Source organism: Zalophus californianus, chromosome 14 (genome assembly GCF_009762305.2).
Source record: "Zalophus californianus isolate mZalCal1 chromosome 14, mZalCal1.pri.v2, whole genome shotgun sequence".
Taxonomy (NCBI): domain Eukaryota; kingdom Metazoa; phylum Chordata; class Mammalia; order Carnivora; family Otariidae; genus Zalophus; species Zalophus californianus.
In genome coordinates this window covers 6,323,107-6,350,937 of record NC_045608.1, presented here as the reverse complement: position 1 = coordinate 6,350,937, position 27,831 = coordinate 6,323,107, and the positions used below count along the sequence as shown (strand labels likewise).

General features: G+C 44.6%; 1 protein-coding gene across 1 annotated transcript; it reads left to right on the top strand.

Annotated features, from left to right (window-relative positions):
- The first annotated feature begins 16,246 nt into the window (after positions 1–16,246).
- On the top strand, positions 16,247–26,321 carry TMED2 (transmembrane p24 trafficking protein 2). Its single transcript, XM_027576955.1, has 4 exons — positions 16,247–16,523; positions 18,013–18,205; positions 21,022–21,129; positions 24,811–26,321. Exons 1-4 carry the CDS (start codon positions 16,344–16,346, stop codon positions 24,933–24,935), a joined length of 606 nt encoding a protein of 201 aa, XP_027432756.1. The 5' UTR covers positions 16,247–16,343; the 3' UTR covers positions 24,936–26,321.
- The last annotated feature ends 1,510 nt before the right edge of the window (positions 26,322–27,831 follow it).

Here is a 27,831-nt window from a genome sequence, read left to right as displayed (position 1 = left end):
AGTGGTTCTTAGTATGTTTACAGGGATCTGTAGCCTTCACCGCTCTCTAATTTCAGAACATTCTCAACGACCTCCCCCCAAAACCTTGTTCCCATTAGCAGTCTCTCTCCACTGCCTCCTGCCCCTGGCCCCTGGCAGCCACTCGTCGGCTTTCTGGGTCCATAGATGTGTCTGTTCTGAACATTTCATATACCGTGTGGCCTTTTGTGCCTGGCTTCTTTCACTCAGCATAATGTTTTGAAGGTTTATCCGTGTTGTGGCCGGACGTAATTCCTCTCCGTAGCCTAATAATCTCCCATTGTACCGATGGACCACATTCCGTGTATCCATTCATCCATCGGCGGACTTCTGGAGTGTTTCTACCTTCCCTGTTGTTTTGCCTGTGGAAAAATGGTAATTTTCTTCTGGAAGCTCAGATCACTTCATAGAAACGTTTCCTCCTCAGCGAACTCCTTGTTTGTGGGAGATGAACCAGGCTCCAGAGGAGGATAGGAAGGAAGAAGGCAAAGGGCTTTATCTGGCCAGGGAGCTCACAGCCGTCGGCACTTTCTGCGGGCCAGGTGAGGCGGGCAGCCCTGCACCCTCCAAAGCCTGCTTTCTGTCTGTGGATTTGCTTCTTCTGGACATTTCAGATAAGTGGAATCAGACGCTACGGGAGGGAAGAAGAGAAAGCCACAGACCATGTATGTGAGGCCCAGGGGAGGAACAGGCTCTGTTTGTGTGTGAGTCAGCAGACTGACACGGGACTGGACGGGGAACAGTGTGGAATGAAGTTAAAGAGGGCACCAGGGATTGATTGACTGTGGGGTCAAGTTCATATCGGATGTGGTGGGGATGTTACGTGATATCCAGCAAGTCATTGCCTCTGACTCTTTGTCTCAGTTTTGTCATCAGTAAAAGGGGAATAGTGTCAATCCCATCTCCCTCTAGGATGTTTGTGGAGATTAAAGGAGTGAAGATATGTAAAATGTTTAGAACAGAGGCTGCTCATGGTAAGGGCTACATTAACATTAGCTGTTGCTATTCTTATTGTCCAGGGGGTGCTACTCTTGTTACCACTGAAACATCCCATTCCGAGCAATGGCATCATGAAATCAAAGCTGACTTCTGGCTGTGGTGTGAGGAGCTATTGGAAGAATTAGGAATTAGGGCCACCAAGTCCCTTCAATTCTTTTTTCCAAAGATTTTATTTATTTATTTTTGAGAGAGTGTGGGGGGTGGGCAGAGGGAAAGGGAGAGAGAGAATCTCAAACAGGCTCCATGCTTGGTGTGGAGCCTGATGCGGGGCTCGATTTCACGACCCTGAGATCACAACCTGAGCCAAAATGAAGAGTCGGACACTCAGCTGACTGAGCCACCTAGGCGCCCCTCTTCTCCCTTCTAATCTCTTTTCTGCACAGCAGAAATTTTGCACAGCCAGTAAGTTTGTAAATGTACAAATGTACAGTAAGTTTGCATTTTATCCCGCCAGGCGTCAACGCCAGGCTACAATAAAGCCCAGAGCCCTTACCGTGGCTGACCCAGACTTTCATAGTCTGATCTATGTCTACTTTATCTCACACATAAACACCTGCCACCTGCTATTCCTTGAGGTCTCCTGTGTGCCACAGTGCATCTCCAAACTCAAATCTCGGGTGAGAGCGTCCAAGGGGATGAGCTGGTGTCACAGCTCGTGCCCGGAGATCAGGGAAGGCCAACATTTAACTTTTTCAGCTCCTGTAGAAGGAACAGAATTCTACTTTCAGGGCGCCTGAGTGGCTCAGTCGTTAAGCGTCTGCCTTCGGCTCAGGTCATGATCCCAGAGTCCAGGAATTGAGCCCCGTATCGGGCTCCCTGCTCCATGGGAAGCCTGCTTCTCCCTCTCCCACTCCCCCTGCTTGTGTTCCCTCTCTTGCTGTGTCTCGCTCTGTCAAAAAAAAAAGAATTCTACTTTCACCAGGAGTCACCCGGGGATGGACTGCCCTGCCCACACTTGGAAAGGCAGCTCAGATGCTAAGCAGGAAACAACACACGACTCTCGCTGAGGCAGGGGTGCAAATGTGGGCCAGAGCTGAATGGCTGGGGAACACCAGGGCATTCCAGGTCACTCGAGGGCCCTTTCCTCTGTCCATCTGCTCAGCACCCAAATCCCCTCTCAATAACTCGGAATTTAAAGACTATGGGCCTATTGAACTATCTATGAATAAAATGGTACAACGTGAATGGCTCTAAAATAGCCCACTAGGAGGGTGGGATGGTTGGAAATGTGGTTGCCGTGAAGACCGGCCATTCTGTTAATAACTGTTGAAGCTGGGTACATGGAAGTTCATTATACGTTCTCCCTCCTTCTGTATTATTAGAGAATTTTCATAAGAAAACAGCTTTTAGAAGAAAGCAGACTGGGGGCTAAAAGAGTAGCAAAGCGGGACGCCCGGCTGGCTCAGTCAGTAGAGCATGTGACTCTTGATCTTGGGGTTGTGAGGTCAAGCCCCACCTAAGGCCAAGAGCTTAATTTAAAAAAATAATAATAATAAAATAAAAGGAATGACAAAGTATTAGCTCGCTTGTGATCATCACACCTCTTGCTTCAGCCACAGGTGGGACAAGAGAGATCCAATGCCACTAAGAGGAACAGAAGATCTGGAGTGGGGAGGGAGGGCGAGTGGGCGCTGGGGACCACCCACAGGTAGGGGCAGACGTTTCCTCTCTCTGTGAGTCCGTTGGGCTGGGCACATGGCAGAGAGAAGCAGTGATTATGTGGAAGGAGAAGTCACTGCTTCCTGGAAAATCAGGCCACAGGGTCCTGAGAAACCACACTAGGGCTCGAGAGGCAACTCGGGGACAGTTGAGTATAGCTTCCCTGTCCTGCTGCCGTAGACAGTGCAATGGACCAAATGCCTGTGTCCCCCCAAGTTCATGTATTGAAATCCTGCCCCCCCCAAGGTGATGCTATTAGGTGTTATTAGTGCCTTTATAAAAGAGGCCTGAGTGTTCCCTTGCCCTTCCGCCTTGTGAAATCTAGGAACAAGGGAAGGGGGTTCTCACCCGACCCCAATCTGCCAGAATCTTAATCTTGGACTGTCAGACTTCAGAACTGTGAGAAATAAATTTCTGGTGTTGACAAAGAACCCAATCTATGGTATTTTTGTTATAACAACCCACGCTGACTAGGACAGACTACTGTTTTATGAGTATTCCTATTTTGGGGGAGTCTGAGTGGTCTCCCACAGAACTCTGCTTTACTTGCCCTGCTCCTCGAGCTCGATCCCAAGGGCTGACGGCCTGAAAGAGCCTCACACCCCCTCTTCCACCCACATCACCCTCCTGACTTCCCGTGGTTGCTGTTCTGGCTTCTCATCCCTCGTTCTCCTCCTCCTTCTTTGAGGGACTTGAGATGATCATGGACAATTCTGATGTCACCCTTGTGTCTAAACCCTGGTGATGTCACATGAGACTCACGGTCTGTTCTGCATTGATTCTGCTTGATAGTCGACCTCCCTCCAAGGGCATTGGATAGAAGTTTATACTCAGGCTCCCCAGATCCATCTTGGAAAACAGGATGATCAAACCCTAGCAACAAGATTCTTTAAAGTGCATTTAGCACCTCTCTGAATTTTAATACCTATTTCTACCTGAAGGGAGGTTACCTGGAAATGCTAGTCTGGGTAGATTTTCTATCATGTTAAAGTGACCTGGTTGTGTTTCTTTGCTTCAGGGGTCTCATCCAATGCTTGGGCTTTTAATTAAACAAAATGTTGGGGCGCCTGGGTGGCTCATTCGGTTAAGCGTCTGCCTTCGGTTCAGGTCATGATCTCAGGGTCCCGGGATTGAGCCCCACATCGGGCTCCCTGCTCAACGGGGAGTCTGCTTCTCCCTCTGCCCCTCCCCCCTTGCTTGTGTGCTCTCTCTCTCTCTCAAATAAAAAAAAACTTTAAAAAAATTAAAGAAAATGTTTAAAGAAAAAATATTAACCAAGCGTAAAACCACCTATTGCCTTTGTGTGGGTTCCTTAGAAACAGAGCTTGAGGCAAAGATTAGGAGCTAATGCTTTGTTGGAGGGTACGGTACCAGAGAAGCAAGAGTGAGAGAAGAGAAGTAAGGAAGAAAAGGAGGGAGAGCAGATTCAAGGTGGAATATTACCAAGGTTGGGCTGGCTTCGCAAAAACACTCAAGCTGGTCACTCAGTCTCCTGGGATGTCCCTCTCCTGGGATGAAACCACAGGCTCTCCTACTGTCCATCCCACGGAGTGTAGTACTGGGCATACGGGGTGGGGATACATGGGGGACAGTGAGCTACTTATCTGCCCGATCCCGTGTGTCTGTCTCTCTTGACTCCTCCCTATGGGGCATTAACCTCCCCCCATTTCTAGGCGGACCCCCTCCAGTCAGGTGGGTCCTGGGTGCTGAGGCAATGACAACCTTTGTCTGTGTGAGCATCTGAGGCCGTCAGGAATGTTAGGAGCTGAGGGGGCTGTCACACTGTGCACAGCTTTGCAACCGTGGGAACAGCGTGACCAGTGGCTGATGCTGCTTGTGCTGGGAAGCAAGGCAAGTATCCCGGGTGGGTTGAACAGAGCTGGGTCTGTCATACCCACCATTCCAACATTGACAAAATTATGTACTTAGTAGAATTCCCCCCATTTCATTTCCCCTCCCAGGTGACTACTGTTGACACTTTGCTCCAGGTTCTTCCTGATTTTCCCCCTGAGAATATGCACATTACATTTATCTAAACATGCATTTACTTTTTAAATGGAAGCATGACATATATATTAGTATGTGATTTGTTTTATTCACTTCATAATACCCTGTAATTATCTTTCCAGCTCAGCATATATAGACCCACCTTCTTCTTCTTCTTCTTCCACTGCTCCTTCTTCTTCTTTTTTAAGTAGGCTCCACACCCAACTCGAGCCTTGAACTCACAACCCTGAGATCAAGAGTCAGACACTCTACTGACTGAGCCAGCCAGGCGCCCCTTATTTATTTATTTTTATTTTTTTAAAAAAGATTTTATTTATTTATTTGTCAGAGAGAGAGAGAGAGAGAGAGAATACACAGGGGGAGAGGCAGAGGGAGAGGGAGAAGCAGGCTCTCCGCCGAGCAGGGAGCCCGATGCGGGACTCGATCCCAGGACCCTGAGATCATGACCTGAGCCGAAGGCAGACGCTTAACGACTGAGCCACCCAGGCGCCGCTGGGCGCCCCTTATTTATTATTATTGTTATTTTTACAAATAAATCTGAATCCTAATAGGTTTTAGCTCATGACATATATATTTTAGTAGCATAAGTTCTAATTTTGTGTTTTGTTTTATTTTGTTTTAATTTTGATTGCAGCACAGTTAACATACAGCTTTATGGTAGTTTCTGGTGTACAACATAGTGATTCAACAATTTTATACATTACTCAGTGCTCAGCATGATAAGTGCATTCTTAATCCTCATCACATATTTCCCCCATCGCGCCCCGCCCCCCGTAATCATCAGTTTGGTCTCCATAGTTAAAGAGTCTGTTTTTTGGTTTGTCTTTTTTTTCCTTTGTTCATTTGTTTTGTTACTTAAATTCCACATATGAATGAAATCATATGGTATTTGTCTTCTTTGACTGACTTATTTCACTTAGCGTTATATCCTGTAGATCTATTCATGCTGTTGCAAACAGCAAGATTTCCTTTTTTTTTTATGGCTGAGCAATATTCCATTGTATATTTATACCACATCTCCTTTATTCATTCATCAATTGATGGACTCTGGGGCTGCTTCCATATCTTGGCTATTGTAAATAATGCTACAATAAACATAGGGGTGCATATATCTTTTGAATTAGTGTTCTTGTATTCTTTGGGTAATAGTCATTAGTGCAATTGCTGGATCATAAGGTAGTTCTATTTTTAACTTTTTGAGGAAACTCCATACTGTCTTTCACAGCGGCTGCACCAGTCTGCATTCCCACCAACAGTTCATGGGCGTTCCTTTTTCTCCATATCCTCGCCGACACCTGTCGTTTATTGTATTTTTGATTTTTGCCATTCCTCAGTCTTTTTTTTTTCTTGATAGGTAATACCTGCTTCGTTTTTTAAAAAAAATGATTGTATAGTTTTTTGGTTTATGGATATACTGTAATTTACCTGATCATTTCTCCCTTGATAGACATTGGCAGGATTTTCTGGTTTGTGCTCTTTTAAACAACGTTGCTGTACAAATGGACACAATTTTTGGTGTTTTCAACTTGACAAGAAGTGAGTGGCCAAAACATGTTGCATCCTCATCTGCTCAGCACCTCCATTCCTGCCTACAAATCGGGGGTACGGAGGGAGGCTGGAGGCCACAGCTCACCATGGCAGACCCCTGGGTGCGTGGTGTGTGCTGGTGGTTACCCTCTGCAGTCCTGCATCTTTCCAAAAGGCAATTTTGCCTGTGCCATTTTCTGACTTAAATCCTTTGCATGATTTCCATTGTTCTTTGGGGGCTGGGGCAAGGGGTGCCTAGCCCTTCTTTATTCTCCACATTTCTTTTTTTTTTTTTTTAAGATTTTATTTATTCATTTGAGAGAGAGCAGGATCAGGGGGAGGGGCAGAAGGACAAACAGTCTCCCTGCTGAGCACAGAGCATGATCCCAGGACCCCTGAGATCATGACCTGAGCTGAAGTCAGAAGCTTAACCATCTGAGCCGCCACCCAGGTGCCCCTTTATTCTCCATTTTTCAAGGACACGAGTCCGTTTCCAGGTTTCAGATTTGCAAAGGCCAAAACCCTCAGACAATGCTGTTAAGAGTACTTGTGGAAATCACTTTGGAAAATAGGCCGTGTCTACTAAATCTGAACAGACACCTGCCCTGTGACCCAGCAGTTCCACGTCTAGGTTTATGCCCCCAGAAATGTCCATATTCTCTACTCAAAATCATCCATCACAGGAGGGAAGCTGGATGCACTTTTTTGGGGTCCAGCTTCTTTCCTCAGTATAATGGTGTTTTTGTTTTGTTTTGTTTTTTTAAAGATTTTATTTATGGGGTGCCTGGGTGGCTCAGTTGGTTGAGGGACTGCCTTCGGCTCAGGTCGTGATCCTGGAGTTCCGGGATCGAGTCCCATATCGGGCTCCCTGCTCAGCGGGGAGTCTGCTTCTCCCTCTGACCCTCCTCCCTCTCATGTGCTCTGTCTCTCATTCTCTCTCTCTCAAATAAATAAATATAATCTTAAAAAAATAAAAAAAGATTTTGTTTATTTATTTGACAGAAAGAGAGAGAGAGAGCACACAAGCAGGAGGAGGCAGAAGGAGAAGCAGACTCCCCGCTGAGCAAGGAGCCCGATGCGGGGCTCCATCCCAGGGCCCCGGGATCATGACCTGAGCTGAAGGCAGACGCTTAACCGACTGAGCCACCCAGGTGCCCTGTTAAGTGTTATGTTTAATTTTTTTAAGAAACACTTAGCTGTTTTCCCAAATGGTCATGCTGTTTTCCCTTCCTGTGGGAAGTAGAACAGGCTGGGCCTTTGTGATTTTACCAATGTCTCTGGGTGATTCTGCTGCTCACCCAAGTTGAGAATGATTGCCTTAGAGGATGGTGAAATTGGGGGGGGCGGTTTTCTTCAGGAGGTGACATTGAAGCCGAGACTTGGCTAAAGTGAGGGAGGAAGCCAGGAGAAAACAGGGGGGAAGGTGGTTTCAGGCAGAGGAAACAGGAAGTGCCGAGGCTTTGAATCAGGAGTGTGCCGGGCACGGTGCAGGGTGCAGGGCCGGCAAGGGGGTCTGCGGGCTTGATTGGCTTTGCAAGGGAAGTGCCCTAATAGACAGCCAGCATGGAGGGCGGGGCCCCCAGGGAATGATTTTGGGAGTCACTAGGGTTTTTGAGCAGAAGCACGACATGATTTTGTAGCAGAGGAAACCGAGGCTCAGAGAGGTGAATTAACTTGCCACAGGTCACACAGTAAGTGGCTGAACTGAGGTTCAGGCCAGGTCTGTCCACAGCCAGAGAGCATGTTATTGACCTCTGTGCTCCCTTTGCGCTGTCTTTGGTGTCAAATAAATACATAAAAAGCAGAAGTTTGGAAAATGTCAATGTCCTCCAGCCAAAGAGCACCAAGAACACACTAGTGGTTAAGCCAGGTGGATTTAATAGTCACTGCAGTGCGGGAGAACGCACACCCCGGAGGGGACTGTGGGGTGTCTCAGGAGGAGAACGTCGGGGCATTAGAAAGAACTGTACGTAGGGTTTGGGCTTTGGTTGGGTGATTCTGGGGAAAATTTAAGGATTGAGGAGTTTAGCGCATGCTGTCAGGAAGCAGGGATAATCCTATGACTGGAGCCCTTAAATCTTACCTAGACAGAGGACAGACTAGAGCCAGGGAGAGGCTGTAATTGGTCGAGAAGCAGCTGTTACTCCTTTTAGCCAAGAGAGGGAGACGTTTGGTATTTCATGGCCTGGACGATGCTCATGTTTTGTCTTATTTCACCAGGTCACAAGGTGGCCTTGTCTGATGTTGATGTTCTGTGAAACTATTATTTATGGGAGAGCACAGGGGCCAGCTGACCATGCCAGGCCAGCTCCTGGATGGCAGGCACTGTTCTCCTCTCTCGGCTATTTCTAGATGACACCTCAGAGGATGAAAGCTTCCCTGTGTGTATGTTTGTCTTAAACAGCTTTATTGAGATATAGTTCACATGTCATGAAAATCCACCCGTTTAAAGGGAACAGTTCCATGATTTTCAGTATATTCACAGATAACATGCAACCATCACCACTGTCAAGTTCCAGAACATTATCATCACTCCAAATGGAAACCCCGTGAGCAGTGACTCCCTGTTTCCTCCCTCTTCCGCACCACAGCCCGAGGTGACCACTAATCTACTCTCGGTTTCCGTGGACTTCAGTATTTTGGATATTTCATGTAAATGGAACCATAGAATATTTGGTCTTTTGGGACCAGCTTGAGCCTCCTCTCTTCAAGGTCCATCCGCGTTGTAGCAGGTGTCAGCCCTTCGTTCCTTTTTATGGCTGAATCATCGTCCATCCTATGGATGGACCACCTTTTGTTTATCCCTTCGTCAGTTGAGGGACTTTTGAGTAGGGACTGTGGTAAAAACAGTACTTCCCTCTGAAAGCTCAGAGCATTTTGTAGGAACCTCTGTCTCCTCACAGAACTCCTTGTTTCTGGGAGATGAAACCAGGCTCCAGAAGAGGGTGGGACGGAAAAGGGGAAAGGGCTTTATCCAGGCCGGAAGCTCACAGCCATGGAGAAGCTGCTGTGTGCCAGGAGGAGGAGCTCTGGGAATGCACAGAGAAATTAGGGCAGCGGTCCCTGCCCTCAGTGAGCTCAGAGTCCAATGAGTGGAGAGGGTACACGTGTTGTTCCCTTCCTCCAGGATCCCCAGGATTTTCTAGTCTTCTTCAGGGGAACCACACCTCCCCTGCTCCCTGGTTCCCGGGAAGGAGAAACCCAGGCCTGACCAATCTGCTTTATCCAACCCGTGGGCCTAGTGGTTGGCCCACAGATGGGCATTGGCCTCAGACAGTCCGGTGAGATTCCATGACACTCCTCCCGGCCCTCTCACAAAAGGTAATTTTTTGTTGGGTTCGTTGCTTTTCCTGTGAGGTTGCTGAGAAAATAGGCCAGAAGCCTGGGGCTGCCGGTGGCCATACTGCAGTTGTCTGGGGAAGAAGGCAAGAAAACAAAAGCAGGGCTCAGACACGGAGTCTGCAAAGCAGACAGCAAGCAGCCTTCCTGAGGAGATGTTACTCCATTTTACAGGTGAGAAACCAAAGACACTCCCAGAAATGAATTGAGTGTGAGCCTCTTAATGAGTGACAGGGCTGAGAATTATATTTCTAGGGGCACCCAGCTGGCTCAGTGCATAGAACATGTGACTCTTGATCTCGGGGTTTAAGTTCGAGCCTCATGTTGGGTGTAGAGATTACTTAAAAATAAAATCTTAAAGAAAAGAGAGAAAGAGAATTATATTTCTAGACCATAACCTAGTCTTTGAAAACAGAGTCTTTCCTTACATACTGTTCAAAATGTCTAAACCATGCTGCCAGTAATTGACCTAAATGATTTAAAAGCGTTTATAGCATTGAGCCTGATTATCATGAGCATCTCCAAACAGACATGGGGAAAATTTCTGTAGTTGTAATGCCTCTTGTTTTGGATTTCCAGAGTTTGTCAAAAAGTCCTCCACAACTCAAACTGACTTAAGCAAATAGTTACATAAATAGGAAATCCAGAACGTGGACTTCAGGCACAGCTGGATCCAGGGGCTTAGTGATAGCACTGTCATCTGACTTCTGTTGTTCTCTGCCCCTCAGCTTTGGGTTTCCATAATGCTGACATTACTTTCATGCAGGTTATCTACCCATGGAGGCAAAGGTGGTCTCCAGGACCTGTGGGGTTACATACCACCAATAACTTTAGAAAATTCAATGAATTTTCATTGCATATCATTGGCTCAGTTTGGGACACATACCTACCCTTGGTACAATCACTGTGCTTATGGACATGAAAATTGCTGACTGGTCAAGCACAGAGTCAGAGGGTGGGGACGGCCCACCAGAGCGGTGTTGGATAAGATGGGGGGAAAGGAATTCTCAATGAACCAGTGAAGTGCTCTTACAGAAGGGAGAATAGATGTTGAGCAGACCGCCCCCCCCCCCAAAAAAAAAATCAGTGTTTAGTCTGGGACCAGGAAGTTGGTAGTACTTCTTCACACTGTAGAAATGAAGTCAATAATCAAGTTGGTATTAAAAATGTTCTCTTTTTAATACTTCAATTTCATTTTTATGATCTGAACTATCCTTTTCTTTTCACTTAATTTCCCAAATCTTTAAGTATTGTTCTTCCTCGCTTCACTAATATCCTCACCGCTGGGTTCTATCATCAAGAATGGCCCTCTTCTATTCTTCTGTAGCATTTTCTACTTGGATTACCCTTTTCCTCTAATTAGTTACTTCCAGGTAATGTGCATGCAGAACCTATCACAGGGGCCCAGGGTCATGTTGCCAAGCCTTCACGTTCACTGGCAGCCTCACATTTAAATTTCCTTTTCTTCTCTCTCTCTTTCTTGTAATCTCTGTGCCCAAGATGGGGCTCAAACTCATGATCCTGAGATCAAGATTCACGTGCTCTACTGACGAAGCCAGCCAGACACCCCTAGACTTTTCATTTTTACAGATGCTAATTTCACCTTTGGTTTATAATTCAGGACAGGAGTTTGTATCAGTCAGAAAACAGAAACCATTCTAGATCTTTCCAACAGAAAGCTTTGTTTGGTTTTTTGTTTTGTTAAGAGATTTTTATCTTTAAGTAATCTCTATACCCAATATGGGGCTCTCACAACCCTGAGATCACACTTTAAAAGGGTGAGTCCGCTCTTTTCCTCCCCGGCTGCTTGTAGCTCGGCCGCCGTCATGAATACACAGCAACGATCCGGACCAAGAAGTTCATGACCAACTGACTACTTCAACCGAAATAAATGGTCATGGATGTTCTTCACCCTGGAAAGACAAAACGGTACCTAAGACAGAAATTCGGGAAAAACTAGCCAAGATGTATAAGACCACGTTGGGTGTCATTTTTGTATTTGGATTCAGAGCCAATTTTGGCAGTGGTCTTGCAGGATCGTTGAGTGGGGTGGTCATGAAAGAATCCTTGGGACCTTTTACGGTGCAACTTACTAAGTTTGTTTAAGAGGCTCAACAGGAGGGGATGGGCAGGGAGTATTAGATCATAAATGTCTTCTCTGAATTTCTACTCATAAAACTACTTTTGTTAAGATTCCTCTGGTGCTCATCATTCAGTTTGATATGAATTGTCTGTGAGAGGTACAGGCAGTCAGGAGACCCTGTAAGAATGTAGCAACCAGCACATATTCGATCCTTGTCAAAACCATGAAGGCTATAGGTCAGCTTCTGGGCTGAAGGTGAACATCTTTTCTGCTTCTATCCCTTACCGGAGGCAAGACAACTGGCTTTGGCATGATTTACGATTCCTTGGATTATGCAAAGAAAAATGAACCCCAACATAGACTTGCAAGACATGACCTGTATGAGAAGAAAAAGACGTCAAGAAACCAGTGAGAGGAACGTGAAGACAGAATGAAGAAAGTCGGGGGGGCTGCAAAAGCCAGGGTTGGTGTGGGCAAACAGTGAGCTGGAGATTGGACAACAGGAGTTCAAGATTCTGTAGTGACTTGATCTGTGGTGATGGTGCAGATTTTTCATGAGAGAGGTAATAAACTGAGAATTTTTCTGTGGAAAAAAAGGGTGACTTTTTTTTTTTAAAGATTTTATTTATTTGACAGAGAGAGACACAGCGAGAGAGGGAACGCAAGCAGGGGGAGTGGGAGAGGGAGAAGCAGGCTTCCCGCGGAGCAGGGAGCCCGATGCGGGGCTCGATCCCAGGACCCTGGGATCACGACCTGAGCCGAAGGCAGACGCTTAACGACTGAGCCACCCAGGCGCCCAAAAAGGGTGATTTCATGGTACGTGAATTATATACCAATAAAGCTGGAAAGAAGGAAAGAAGGAAGGGAGGGAGGAAAGATCCGTTTTTTATTGCACCTCACTGACTCCTGACAACCACCTGGTAGGTTCTGGGCCAGACCCCAGTTGAGAGACTCATTCATCATTCATATTATTACTAAGTACCTGCTATGTGCCAACCGTGGGCTGTGTTGAATGTATTCACGCACACCAAGGCACACGAGCATATGCCAGTCTGCGCCGAGGACCCTAAGTGCACACATTTCCTGTGGGTGACCTGGCAAGTCCCTAGAGCCCGTCTTCAGATACTGAAATAATGATGCTTCATGAGTAATTTATGAGAGTGGTGCTGTAGGAAAAAGGAACTATGCCAGACAGTTGAGAGTGATTTTATGATGATACTGTGATTAAAGTTACTTTTCCGATTTTTAGATAGCACGGTTAATTACTTTTATAATATAAAAAAGATAAATTTCCAGAGGACTTCTGGCTGCATTTTTGGTTTGGCCACCATTGTGTTTTCCAACATTGGAGTTAACTGTATTTGTTTATTTATTTTTAATTTTTTTTTATTTTTAAAAGATTTTTATTTATTTATTTGACAGAGAGAGAGAGCAAAAGAGAGAGCACACAAGCATGGGGAGTGGCAGGCAGAGGGAGAGGGAGAAGCAGGCTCACCGCTGAGCAGGGAGCCTGATGCGGGGCCTGATCCCAGGACCCTGGGACCATGACTTGAGCCAAAGGCAGACGCTTAACCACTGAGCCACCCCCCACCCAGTTAACTGTACTTAGATACAGCATCTTTGCTCCAATTTGTCACAGTCCTCCCCTCTCCCTATTGCCTTCAGCTGGTGCCATCGCTCAGTCACATAAACTGCCTGATCCCTGAAGGCATTTGAATTTGGGTACCCTGATTTATATAATAAAATCCCCACAATATACGATTCATTGTGGTCCACCAAGATGATAAATGTCCACATTTTAAGTTCCCGATAAGTGGATTTAGAATATTGAATCAGTTTGAAAATGAAAGTTAACACATTTAATTTCTGGGTAAAAACAGAATTGTTCTTGGCACTTTTCTGTGGAGTTCAGTTGCTTGGGAAGTCCACAAGGCTGTTTCCATCAGATTAATTCAGTTTAGTAGGAAGGTACTGTAGGTATTATCATCAGAAAGAAATTTAATACAGGGAAATGGAAGCACATAAGTGGGTTAGTGAGGCTGGAGAAACAGGCTCTAGGCTCCTAGAATAACACTACAGAACTGACCTGCCAGGAGAACCAGGGCCTTCGCCACAGTGTGGACAGTGGGGAATCAGAGGACTATTATGAGAACACTTGAGTTCAGTAACACAGTGTGATGGCAAGGAAGCTTCCATCGCTGTAACTGAGCACCTATTTCTTGACACCTAAAGTGAGAAACTGGATTTTGGGCCACTACTGCCCCCTATTGCTTGATAGTCTTTAAAAAAGGGAAAAAAAAGGAAATAATCCCTCAAATTTGGAGAGCACCTTCACATACATCTTGTCATCTGGTCCTCATGATAACAAGCAAGGCACATGGGGTCATCATCCCCTCTTTACAGGTGAGGAGACTGAAGCTCAAAGTTGATGGAACATAAGTAAGATCACACAGTTATGTGCAAAGCTGGAGTAACCACCCAGGTCTCCCCATTCCCAGGCCAGGGCAATGAACTCAACTCGTATGTCATGAGTGAGGTCTTCTGTGGCCCTGTGAGCACAGCATACACGTGCCAAGGCTGGTGGCTCACAAGGGTCATGGACTGGTAAATAATCGTAATTCAGTTGCACAAATCTGCATCGAAAGCACAGAGCATGGGGCTTGTATGTGGCAGAGCTATGTCTAGGGACAGTCTAGAGAAGAAAAGAGGTGACATTTAAGTTGGGTTTTGAGGGATGAATAGAATTATGTCTGGAAGCAAAATGCAGAGAATTGTCCTAGCGGCTGGCAAGAGCTAAGGGGGCCTGATGTGGCAGCAACACTTTGGGGAACTGAGAGAATTCTAGTTTTGGAGGATTTGAACAAGGTAGAAAAATATTTTTGTAGTTGAAGTGTTACATACATACAGCAAAATAAATCTAGATCTTCTTGATTTAAAAAAAAAATATGTAAACACTAGGTAAAGATACTAAACTTTTCCAACATCTCAGGATGTTCCCTTGTGCCCCTTCCCGGTCTAGACCCATCTCCATCCTTCCCCGTAGGTTTCTGTGGGATGAGGAGGGTGCTTCCCAAAGGGTAAGTGCTTTCCCTGCTCAGTACTGTCTGCCAAGTAACCAAGCAGTATTGGATGGCAGGCAGGTAATTCATTCAATGGCCAGAGAATGCAGAAGGCGAGCTCAGGCTCTGAAGGCATCTTCTGACATTAGGACTCATGGTCAGGGTTTCTGGGGTTAGGGTGGAAAGGGCTGGCATGGAAGTTGACTTGCGGGTTTTTCCCAGAAGGGGTAGGAGGCTTCTCTGAATCAGAGGATATTATTTCTTCCCTTAAGTGGGCACAGTCGGATGTGTCAGCAAGCTGGTAGGTGGGTTTTTTGTTTTAACAACTAGAAGTGGGGTGCCTGGCTGGCTCAGTCCATGGAGCATGGGACACTGCTTGTGTTCCCTCTCTCGCTGTCTCTGTCAAATAAATAAAATCTTAAAAAAAAAAAGATGTAAAAGGAGACAGGGGGCTCACCCCAAGGGCTAACTTCACAAGGTTATGAGTTCCAGCTCCACCTTGGGTATGCAGAGTTTGCTTAAAAAATAAAATCTTGGGGCGCCTGGGTGGCTCAGTTGGTTAAGCGACTGCCTTTGGCTCAGGTCATGATCTCAGGGTGCTGAGATAAAGTCCCCCCCCACCCCCGTCAGGTTCCCCGCTCAGCAGTGAGTCTGTTTCTCTCTCTCCCTCTCCCCCTCAGCCCCCTTGGGCTCTCTCTCTTTCTCAAATAAATAAAATTTAAAAAAAAATCTTAAAAAACAACAAAACAATTAGATGGTAACCTCCGAGGTCTTCTGGAAGGTTACCAGGCATCTGAATTGGATCAAACCGGTGGAAAACTGGGTAATTGGAGACCGGTTTGGAGCTCGTTAGCGAGTTTCTGGTGTCAAGGGGAGGCCAACAGAAAATCTCAAAGCCCTTGGGGTGAGCCCCCTGTCTCCTTTTACACCTTTTCTTTTTTTTTTTTAAGATTTTATTTATTTATTTGACAGAGAGACAGCGAGAGAGGGAACACAAGCAGGGGGAGGGCAGGCAGAGGGAGAAGCAGGGAGCCCGACGCGGGGCTCGATCCCACATGACCCGAGCCGAAGGCGGATGCTTAACGACTGAGCGGGCCAACGAGCTGGGGCGGGGGAGGGAGAGAAAAATCTCAAGCGGACTCCCTGCTGAGCGCGGAGCCCCACCCGGGTCTCGGTCTCGACCCTAAGATCGTGACCTGAGCGGAAATCAAGAGTCCCACACCTAACTGGCTGAGCCACCCAGGCGCCCCTCTCCTTTTACTTCTTACTGCCTCTAAATCTTCACCATCTCTTTGGACAGTCTTAGGGAGTTGCACTGGGCGCAGGAGGTTTCTTGATACCGTCGCTTTCTCCTGTGGTCCACGTGAAATTTAGGTTGCGCAGGAAAGAGGAGGGAGGTGGGGACAACGACGTTTGGCCCTTCAGAGCCACCGTCAGGCTCAGGTTGGGCGGAGCCGCCGTGTCCCTCGGCGGCCGCCGTGCGTCCGTTACGTGGCAGCTGCCGGCGCCCGCCAATCCACGGCGCCCGCATCAGCCCCCTCGGGTGGCGCAGCCGGAAGGGGCGGAGCTGAGGCGGCGGCGGCTGAGAAGGCAGCGGTGGCGGCGGCTCTGGAGGCCGCGGTCCCGGTCCTGGCTTCGGCCCCAGCCCCACCATGGTGACGCTCGCTGAGCTGTTGGTGCTCCTGGCCGCTCTTCTGGCCACGGCCTCGGGCTACTTCGTCAGCATCGACGCGCATGCCGAGGAGTGCTTCTTCGAGCGGGTCACCTCGGGCACCAAGATGGGCCTCATCTTCGAGGTGGCCGAGGGCGGCTTCCTGGACATCGACGTGGAGGTGCGGGCACGCTGCCCGGGGCCCAGGCGGGGTCGCGGGGCCGTTCGGGGGTTGGCGGCGCTGGGGCCCGCGCGGGGCCTGCGGGGGCGCGGGGCGTGGAGGCCGCTGTCCGAGTGCTGGGAGGGGCCCGGGCCGCCGTCCGGCCCACGCCCGCGGGACCCCCTAACGGCCCTTTCACCCGCGGCCCGCCCGGGTTCCATGCCTCAGGATCCCGTCCGGATAGAGTCGTTGCTTCGTCGCTTTGGGTTCTCAGCTTGAACGGTGGGCTCCCCGTGGAACCCGTCGCCGAGCTTTGTCGGCCAGGCGCCGCGTGTCAGCCTGGGGCCCAGAAGGCACTTAAAATGTTGAGGTTAACAGACGGCGGGTCTCCATTGGGTCTGCAGCTGCACTTCGTCGTGTTACGGATTAATGTTGGGGCATGACGTGGAAACTTTAGAAAAAGTAAAGCGAAAGCATACTGAAAAAGGCTAGGCAGACATTTGCGTTGTACTTTTCTTTATTTTTCATAGAAAAAGGCTGAGCGTTTAACCTATTTTTATGCAAACGTCCAGATACCTCCCTGGGCCATCTCTAACTAGGGGAAAGGTGGAGTTGGGTCATTCAGTTTAGGGGTAATGCTTGCAGATGAAGTATCTGGAGAAAACAAGAATTTATTTTAAGAAGCCAGCAGTCCCTAAATTTTCTCCTTTGTCTTTTTTTAACCACATGATTCGGTTTTATTTTTATTTTTTTGGGAAACCAGATGTAATTAATACTTAAATTCACTGTTAACATGATTAATTGGGTTCAAGGATTTTCCATTTGACAGTGAACAGCAGAGTTGGGCACCAATTACACAGTACAAGTGAAGTCCAAAGATAAGGGATAATGGAAGGGGTGACGTAAAATTAGTTAAGACTTTAGAGGTAAACTATTCCAGTCTCCCAAGTTTTGCAGGTGACAGGCTTTCAAAGAAGAACTAAGTTAATTAACCGAGGCCTAACAGTTGATTTTTAGCAGATGGATGAGAACAAGGGTCTCTTAGTTTCCAGTCTGGTCTTTTTTTTTTCTCAAGCCTTCTGGTATCTCAGATAAAGCAGATTCCTTCACTGGTTTGCAGCAGTCAGTTAAGAAAACCTAAAAGTGTAGCTTGCTCACATTTCTTAGTTTTAAAGATTTTTTTTTCATGTTTTGATATTAATAGTTTGCATGTGTTTTGGGGTTAGAAGGCCAGTTGGAGACAATGCGTAAGGTACTCTTTCTGTTTCTAAGGGGTTCATGTTTAAGTTGGATAAATGAAACGTGTAGTCTGGATTCAAAGATGTCCTGGAGAGCCATCTAGTCCATAGTCCAGCCTTGTTTCATAAGTGGGAGAACTGCAGCCCAAAGAGATTACTGTCATTAAGTGAAAATTACATTTTCTTAGCGAATATTCTACTGCCAATAGACAGCACGTGCAAAGAGTATGATTTTAAATCTTTTGTGATGTGCATTTCTTTCCTGCCTCCAGATTACAGGGCCTGATAATAAAGGAATTTATAAAGGAGACCGAGAGTCCAGTGGGAAATACACATTTGCTGCTCACATGGATGGAACATATAAGTTTTGTTTCAGCAACAGGATGTCTACCATGACTCCAAAGATAGTGATGTTCACCATTGATATCGGGGAGGCTCCCAAAGGACAAGACATGGAAACAGAAGGTGAGATGAACATTCAGAAGATTTACATCCCATTTCAAGAATTAATATTGTGTACATTGTTATTCATCTGAATGGAGTGTTTATTTTGATTTCTTATTCTATGTTGATTCGCTGTCTTTAAAACCAAAAACTTCTGTGACACATTTTATTTCTCCAGGATTCCAGATTAACAAAAATGAGTTTCTGGAAGTTTATATTTGTTTTAGTTCTTTACAGTTGCCTCTTGTGGCAACTGTTCGTCGTCAATCTGTGCTTTTGTGAGCATGTAGGTTAGGTGTGTTTTAGGTTGTTTGTTGTGTTGATTTGCTAATCCTGGTATATACGTCATTGTTTGCTCATTTATACACGGCTGGTTGAGTTAAACTTTATTTCTGTGTGTTTGTACCTTACACTTTCTTTAGGTGGTGGAGATACCTGGGATGGTAGGTGGACGGCTTTTTGACAGCATCCTGTCTTGCATATTTTTCTTTGCTGCTAATTTCTGCTTTCCTTCTTTCTAACCTCAGTGTGTTAGCATGAGAGTGTTTTTTTCTCTTAATTAAAAACAGACCCCTACAACTAATTAGAGTTTTAGAGTGATTGTTTTTATTTGGTTGACGGGAGGTATATGTTAGGTCATTTTAAATGAATGGCACTGGAAATACAGTGATTGACATCTTCATAGTAACATCATACCTTGTTGCTTTTAAATGAATGCTGAGGGTGGAAAGATTCGACTGTAACTGGAGGAGTAAAAGTCTTACACATAGCTAATGGCAAATGATGCTCTTCACCTTGTAAGAAGTATTTTAGTGGCTTGTTTTTTAACCATTATTGAAGTTTTGTAACTTGAAACTTGGTTGGATGTGAAATGCAGTTCTAGAAGCTGTCTCTGCAGATGGTGACAAAAGCTCTTTCAGCCATATGTTGTAGTTTAGTTAATTTTTATTTCTCCACTGACCAGCAGTAAACCCTGAACCCAGTCTTCTGGATAAATTGCTTACCAAGAACCAGCACATTTGGATTGGGGCGGTGGCGGGGTGGGGGTGTACAGTGTACATCAGGATATGTGGAAACTAGCAGTTCAACGCATTTCCTAGTATTAATGTGATAATATTTGTCCTAGATATTGAGCAGTTAGTAGAGTACTTATGTCATAAAGAAGTATTTGTTAATAAGTTTGAAATCTGTAGAATTTAGAGAATCCTACTACTTAGTAATTCCTGTGCTTGTTTTTCGGGGCCATTTACAGTGTAGGACTTGACTAACTCAAGGAGAATTCGGAGTTTTGAAGGGGTTTGTGCTTGTTCATTTTCTGGAAATTAGTCCTTTCTAAATAGTTAGAAAATGTTGGCTGATGAATGTGACTCTTGAATTATTCTTAAACCTTTTTTTTTTTTTTTTAAGATTTTATGTATTTGACAGAGCACAAGTAGGCAGAGCGGCGGGTAGAGGCAGAGGGGCAAGCAGACTCCCCACTGATGTGGGACTCCATCCCAGGACCCTGGGATCATGACCTGAGCCGAAGGCAGATGCTTAACTGACTGAACCACCCAGGCGCCCTATTCTTAAACCTTTAATATTTAAAATTCTTGCTTTTGTTTGCTAATGTCAGTGAATGGAAGCTCTGAAATCAAACTGTGTTCTAAAGCAGTGGTCCTCAACTGAGGATAGTGTTTGCTCCCAAGAAGACATTTGACAGTATCTGGAGACTTTTTTTATGTAGGCTCCACGCCCATTGTGGGGCTTGAACTCACGACCCTGAGATCAAGAGTCTCATGCTCTACTTACTAATCCATCCAGGTGCCCCTATTAGGAGACATTTTTGGTTCTCATGGCTGGATGGAAGATCCTAAAATGTACTGGACAACCCCCCACAACGAAGAATTATCTGGTTGAAAATGTCAACAATGCCATTCCTGAGAGACCCTGATCCTAAGGTTTCATGTCATGCTCAGGGCTTCCCGAATGAAGCCAGTGAGGGATGATTTGAGATTCTAGCCTAACTGCCTTAACATGGGTAGGGGCCCTCTAATGGGACTCTTCCCTTGTGGTAGATATGTTTTTCCTAACTGTGTGTTCATTGTCATAACATAGCACTGTCTAGAAGCATACACTTACTCTTCAGAACTGTTAGTTCACCTTGTCTTCATTTTTGGCTAAAAAGGGTACCTGATTTTAAACCTTGTGCAACTGAGAGCTTGTCTTTTCACTTATACTGCCTGCCATTCCCCACTGTAGTGAAATTACTGCTTTGATTTCCATAGAAGAATGTTTGAATTTTGGTGTGGATTTTTTCAAGAATGTCTTGGTTTTTGTCTGCTCAGCTTCATTGAGATTAAAAGTCTGTTTTGAGGCTGCTCTTAAATTAACATTAGAGTTATAGGATTCTAAAGCATAGGTTTTGATTTTAGTTAAATATTGTTATTTATAGGATTATTGTTAGGAATTTTGTTTTATATTTTGTGTTCTCTCTTTTTTTTCCCTCCTCAGTCTTTTTTTCTTTTTTTTTTCTTCTCCTGTTAGTCAATAAAGTGAACTTAGCAGCAGTTCATTAGAGGAAATTTCTTAGGATTAATTGTTTTCCTTTAGTTAGTAAGCATTGCATAGTATGTTTTCCACCCTGAAAGAGCTTTTTGTTCTGGGAATGGATGTTAAAAAAAATGCTTTGAGAATTAAATTGTCATCAGTAGTTCAACATGATGTCTGAGCCATTTCTAAACAGCTTCTTTTGTATGCCTTCTCTGAGAATATTTTGAGGAATACTGCTTTGTATGTATTTTTTCAAAAGGAGATTGCCAAATATATGCTAATCTGTTCTTAACATTTTTCTGTAGCTCACCAGAACAAGCTAGAAGAAATGATAAATGAGCTAGCAGTGGCAATGACAGCTGTAAAGCATGAACAGGAGTACATGGAAGTTCGGGAGAGAATACACAGAGCGAGTAAGTTAATGCTGTAACTTTGCAACAGTGTCTGGTGGCCATGAAATCCTGAAGGTGTATTACCCAACAGCTTGCTTGAATTTTCCTCATTTGGGTATTTTACAAACATTATTATACAAAAGCACTGACTTGAAAAAGCACCTCTACAGAGATATTTTTTGAGTACGTATTTGTAGAGCTTTGTACTAGTCTAGTTTTTTATTGGGATGTTCATTCTAAACTGAAAAATGCTGTTAAGATTTAGCATGAGCTTGGGCGCCTGGGTGGCTCAGTTGGTTAAGCGACTGCCTTCGGCTCAGGTCATGATCCCGAAGTCCCGGGATCGAGTCCCACATCGGGCTCCCTGCTCAGCGGGGAGTCTGCTGCTCCCTCTGACCCTCTTCCCTCTCGTGCTCTCTGTCTCTCATTCTCTCAAATAAATAAAATCTTTAAAAAAAAAAAAAAGATTTAGCATGAGCTTTTAAGAGTTTTTAAAAAAATCTGTGGTCAGCTAAGGAATAAACTAATAGTTTTCCCAAAGCGGAAAGGAAAAATATAAAATGGTTGGTTTTTAATCACAAATTTAACATTTCTGTGCCAATGTATTAATATTATATGCTGAGATTTAGCTTTTTTTCCTAAAATGGAAGGTTTAGGCTAGTTAAAATAGCACTACAACATGAATCTAAGCAGGCACCAGGTGAAGCTCAGCTTGGGTTCCTGAGTTTGTAAACTGGGAATGGGGAATGTCTTTATCTGAGGAAACAGTGACTGGAATCCCATGTTAGGTTGCAAAAGCCTGTCTAGCCCATGATATGATTTTGTACATCTTCCTACAGCACTTAATCCTTAGAGGTGAACATAATGAGACATTTTTTCTCCTGTACTCCAGTGTTGTGGTTGTACTGTGTTACTTCTAGATACGGCTGATATGTGAATAGTATGAGGACAGTGTCTTATATGCACACTTTTCCAGGTAAAGTGAAGGGAGAGATAAATACTTCTTTTTACATGATGGCTTAATATTTTGAAGTGTTTACTCAGTCATTCCCCTTTCAGGGGAGGTACCATAAGAGGTACCATATTGACACACACAGCAGATAACGTATTTTAGATCCAGGTGCACACCTGTGGTTCAGTGTGTTTCATCCTCCAAATAGTTCCTGGGGCTAGATCTCACGGGAGCAAGGTCATCTGCGGATGCAAAGTGGTTGAAGTCAGGAGTCTTTGTTCCGAGGTTGGGGTAGAGAGCAGAGAGGAGCTGACTCCAGAGGAGAGGCACAGGCTGAACCTCTTCAAGATGTGGTTTGTGTTCTCCCTACTCTCTTACGTCTCTTGCCATGGATGAAAATAAGCCTTTAGGACCTAGAGCACACACCTTGCCTTTTGGTGGGAGAGGAATGAGTAAACACAACGGATTAGAGAAGTGAGAGCCCCTGTTCTCGCTGTTCAGGGGTGGAGTGGGGCATGAGGTGGGCCAAGGCTTGTATACACGCACTCTTGCCTCTTCCACTATGATTCCTTCTCCTCTTTGCCTCCACTGGTAACCTCTTCACCCTCTGGGATCGCCACCTTCTCCCCTCACCTGGCCAAGACCCATCTGTTGATTACCTTGCTCTCCACTGTGGCCCAGCCCATTCTGAGATGAGAAGGGCACTGAGCAGAGTCTTGAGGGCCAAGAGTTTACACTGCTTTTCATTTTAACGAGTTCAGACCAGATGGCTTTAAAGGTATAGGAGGTTCTTGGGAACACAGCAGTCAGAGGAAGACCTGTCTTCCGGTCTCTGGGGGCATCCAGCCTTACTCTTCTGCACTTAATTTGAGTGGAGATGCTCCTGTATTTGTTTCACAGACAAATAGAATTTTAGGCATCCTGTTTATTTTTGCAAATCAAATAGTTCTCACAATGTTTTTTGTACATCTTCCTACAGCACTTAATCCTTAGAGGTGAACATAATGAGACGTTTTTTCTCCTGTACTCCAGTGTTGTGGTTGTACTGTGTTACTTCTAGATACTGCTAATGTGTGAATAGTATGAGGACAGTGTCTTATATACACACTTTTCCAGGTAAAGTGAAGGGAGAGATAAATATTTCTTTTACATGATGGCTTAATATTTTGAAGTCTTTACTCAATCATTCCCCTTTCAGACGTAGATCTTAAAATGCTAGTCCTTCACAGTTATGCTAGATATTGGTTGCTAAGTTTTCAGCAGAAGTAAACTTCATGCCGTGGAATTAGTACTAAAAATTGCAGCTTTGGTGGTTTTTAGGGTTCCAATTAATAATATTCTTGGCCATGTGTCTCTTCTTACTCTGGGGAAAAAAGCCACATTTTTTGGTAACTGCAAGTTATCTTTCTGGGAACATGTTAATTGCTATTCACTTCTTTTGAGTGATTATTAATCCAGTAGCTATTATAATCTAGTTAATGTTCTACAAATGATATGCATATATCTAAAATACGGCACTCACTTATTCAGCTGATTAATATTGTTACTATAGAGTTGGTTATAATTGTTTTTAATATTGGCCATTTGTAGAAAAATCAGAAACTACCTAGTAATTTTAAAAAGTTAAGGCTGTAGAATTTGATCAGAAATTTGAAAGAATGTCGGGGTACCTGGGTGGCTCAGTTGTTAAGCGTCTGCCTTTGGCTCAGGTCATGATCCCAGGGTCCTGGGATCCAGCCCCGCATCGTGCTCCCTGCTCAGCCAGGTGCCTGCTTCTCCCTCTCCCACTCCCCCTGCTTGTGTTCCCTCTTTCGCTGTGTCTCTCTCTGTCAAATAAATAAAATCTAAAAAAAAAAAAAAAAAAAGTTGAAAGAATGTGACATGAATAGAGTGGTCATGGCTGTTGCTTTAAGGATCAGATCCTTAGCTTAAGAGTGGGATAGATCATGAGACTGGTTCCAGTTTGGTAGTAACTGCCAGTATTGGTCCATGAAACTGAGAAACCTCTTCCATGTAGAACAGCTGCCAAATACATAATAGGTGCTCAATATTTGTTGAATAAATGTTTAAGGAAAAAGCCACTTAGATTGACACATTTTGACTAAGTAGGTAGTGCTTTGGATAACTGTATGATCCTGAAATAATCTCTCCATTTTTTTAAGTGCATTTTCTGATTCAGCAAAAAAGATTATAATGTAGGAATATTTTAAGATTTTTTTTTTTTCTAATTTATTGGACAGAGACACAGCGAGAGCAGGAACACAAGCAGGGGGAGTGGGAGAGGGAGAAGCAGGCTTCCTGCGGAGCAGGGAGCCCGATGCGGGGCTCGATCCCGGGACCCTGGGATCACGAGCTGAAGGCAGACACCTAACAACTGAGCCACCCAGGAGCCCCTAATGTAGGAATATTTTAATGTGAGGGAGAAAGAAGGTTGTATGGGGTTTTAACCCTAGAGGTTGAAGTCACTTGGGCAGTTGGGCAAGTCACTTCCTCTCTGCTCCCCATACGCAAGCAGAGCAGGCTTGACCATACTCCATGAATCTTTACGGTCCCATTTAAAGCTAAAATTTTCTGCTAAGTTTGTTGAGTTGCGAACAAAAGACAAAAGTATTTAGAGTACTTTGGTGTGCAAAATATTACTTTCCTAGAGTAAGGACTAGGATGATTTATGATGCCTATGCTTTTTTTTGGTTTTTTTTTTTTTTTTTTTTTTTTTTGGTTAAATTTTGTTTGTTTGTCTGTCCTCACAGTCAACGACAACACAAACAGCAGAGTGGTCCTTTGGTCCTTCTTTGAAGCTCTTGTTCTAGTTGCCATGACATTGGGACAGATCTACTACCTGAAGAGATTTTTTGAAGTCCGGAGGGTTGTTTAAAAAGCCTTTTCCTGATGGTCTCAAAATCATAATTCACTGTTTACCAAACATCTTGGTGATAATAATGTCATTAGTTTCTACATTTTTATTTTTGAAACTGTACATTCACAGCTTATGTTTCTTTGTGATTAATAGATATTGGGGGAAAACACCTTTTTAGGAAAGTTAGAGGGAAAATTTGACACTTGATTGGCATAATTTCTTATTTGAATTCTGCATCCATTATACAGATCTGTCCAACACTGTAAATGAAATACAGGCATATAGTTCCGGTTATATCTTCTTTCCTTTTGTTTTCATGATGAAATGCAGTTCAGAAAAGTACTTCATGGATAGTACTTCACTTAAATGACTGCATTCTTTGGATCTCTTATCCTGCAGTTCAAGTCATTAAAGATTCTTTTTGTTGAGTCCTTATGAGAAACAACTGTCTGAATCTTGATATTTTCTACCCAGCCTACTGGCAGAACTCTGACTGGAGTGTTACCAGGTTGGTACTTTTATACTTGTCTATCTTGTTTTTGCTTTAAAGATAAGACTTAACCCAACCACATTTCCCCTCTTAAATTTGTGTTTTGAACCTTAGGACTCAGTCACCTCCAATTAATGACACAAGCAGCTAATAACCATTTTTGGGTTTCTGCCTCACCTTGCAAGCAGTCTCTACTAAAGCCAGTTCTCTGGGTGTTGCAGCCAATGGTAGCTCTTTTCTTTCTATGCTGGCACATCCACTTTCTCCACTCTTGGCATGTAGGAAGTGTGCATTCACATAATTGGAAGAATCTGGATTTCTGATGCCAAAGGGTTAAAGCCTCTTGGATTTCATTGCAATGATATACAGCCACTATTTTATTTTGGATCAGTGGCATTTTGGCCACTGTTTAATTAGGGTACTGGACATCACTGTCAGTACTAGGATTTTGTTTTTGTTTTTCTTGGGTCTTTTTTGGCACATGTGAATTTTGTTTTGTATACAATGAAACGACTTTCCCTTGGTCTCTGATGATGGGTTTAAAATTAAAGGAGCATCTGGTTGTGTGGGGGTGATCCAGGATTATGTTGTGACTGATGTATATTAGTTACTTGTACATTTTTTTTGGATCTTTGCAAGGGGAAAACTACAAGTAACGAGTTTTATATAATTTAAATTTGTTACAGGTTTTCATGTTCAGGATAAACAATTTTTCAACCTTAGGTGAAAATGCTTGCAACAGTTTAAGGTGACTGTATTTTACCTTAAGACAACTGTTGCAATGCCAATTTTTTTTTTTTTTGGGTGTGTGTGAAAACACTTCAAAATTGAATTAAAAGATGTACATTTAAAATTGGTTGTGTATCTAATCTGCCCCAGGTTCAGTAAATAAACAATTCTTTTTAAAAACAGTATTCTGTGTTTCATATTAATGATTAATTCACATTTGTTAAATATCAACTTTCTATTCATATTTGAAATGAGACATGTCCGTGTTTTCTGAGTTACTATGCCTGTTACAGATGTCTGTCACTTTGTATGTCTGTACACTTGAGGACAGTGAGTAGGAACCCAGTATTTTCCTTGTGTGGTTTCTTTTGATGATTCAGTTAAACCTCTTAAGTTTTTTTTTTTTCATTTGGAAAAAAAACTTGAGTTATACCCAACTGCCTGGTTTATGGATGTGGGAAATAAGTTTAGGAGAGATTCAGTGATTTGTGCAAGGCCCTCAGATAAGACAGGTGGAATCAGAAATTAGATCTCTGCTTTTAGAAACTGTTGCTCTTCCTCTATGGATCTACTAGCAGTAGGATTCCTCTACTAGGGCCTGCTAGTAATAAAGTAAACTATCATTTGTTGAACATTGTGGAATGTACTGGCACTATGCTAAGTGCTATATGCAGTCTGTCTCATTTATTCCTCAAAACAGCCCTTACCTTGGGTGCTATTATAATCATTTTGGAAATAGGGAGACAGGCTTGGAAAGCATCCAAGGGTCCAAAAACTAGTAAGTAGAGCCCCCAATGCAAATGCAAGTGTGCTCTTTCCCTCTGCCTTTACTTTCAGAACTGTGGAAGTCCCATTTTAAAACAGTTGTCAAAGATATTTTGAAGTGTGATCCTGTTTCGGTGGAAACGTTGCCTCAGGCTTTTTATGTTTCACTTCATTTAGTTTGTGATGACTGGAATCTGTATGAGTACTATTCCCATTTATCCATCCTAAAAATATTTGAGTGACTGCTGTGTTGCTGCCAGTTGTAGCGGCTAGGTTAAAGAAATTATCGTGGGATTTACCTTTAAGTGGGGAAGACGAACCTACTATGCCGATTGATCTGCATGTTAATGGTAAGTGCAATGGAGGGAAAGTGAGGCAGGGTGAGCGGTTTTAGTGATTGGGAAAGGAAGGCCTCACTGAGATGACATTTGTTAAGTACGGAGCCCAGCATGTAACAGGCGGTGAGTGAAAACTGCTGAACGAATGTGTGCGTGGACAAGTGAGCGGCCCCAGCCCACGGTGAACCCAGGAACGGGAAGGTCATGTTCTCGTTTGGGGCTCTTTCTCGGAAGTAAACCAACATTTATTGTGTAGCGGGCACTGGGTCCCGACCATCACCCGACTTCGCATATCCGTTGACCTGGGGTCCGGGCCCGGGGTACGTTTTTGTCCATTCCCGCCAGACCCACCTGTCCCTTGGCCAGGACGCGGTCTTGTGCTGCCACCTGCCTCTGATGGGCGCAGAAAGCCAGCGAGCCGGAGCAGAATCCCTCCGCCGAAATGCCTGCTCTCGGTGGGAAGGCGCCCGAGCCCAGGTGGCTGCGCAGGACATACGGAACTACTCGGGCCTGCGCCCCGCCGCCCACTTTCACTGCCGGGCAGTCAGCTTTTCCCGCTTCGGCCAAGAGGGCCCTTTCCCCGCCCTCCGGA

Bases quoted from the DNA above. Each gene is read 5' to 3' on its own strand.
- TMED2 (XM_027576955.1), top strand. From the start codon at position 16,344: ATGGTGACGCTCGCTGAGCTGTTGGTGCTCCTGGCCGCTCTTCTGGCC. The intron at 16,524-18,012 runs GTGCGGGCACGC...TCCTGCCTCCAG, and splicing joins TCCTGGACATCGACGTGGAG to ATTACAGGGCCTGATAATAA. The intron at 18,206-21,021 runs GTGAGATGAACA...ATTTTTCTGTAG, and splicing joins ACAAGACATGGAAACAGAAG to CTCACCAGAACAAGCTAGAA.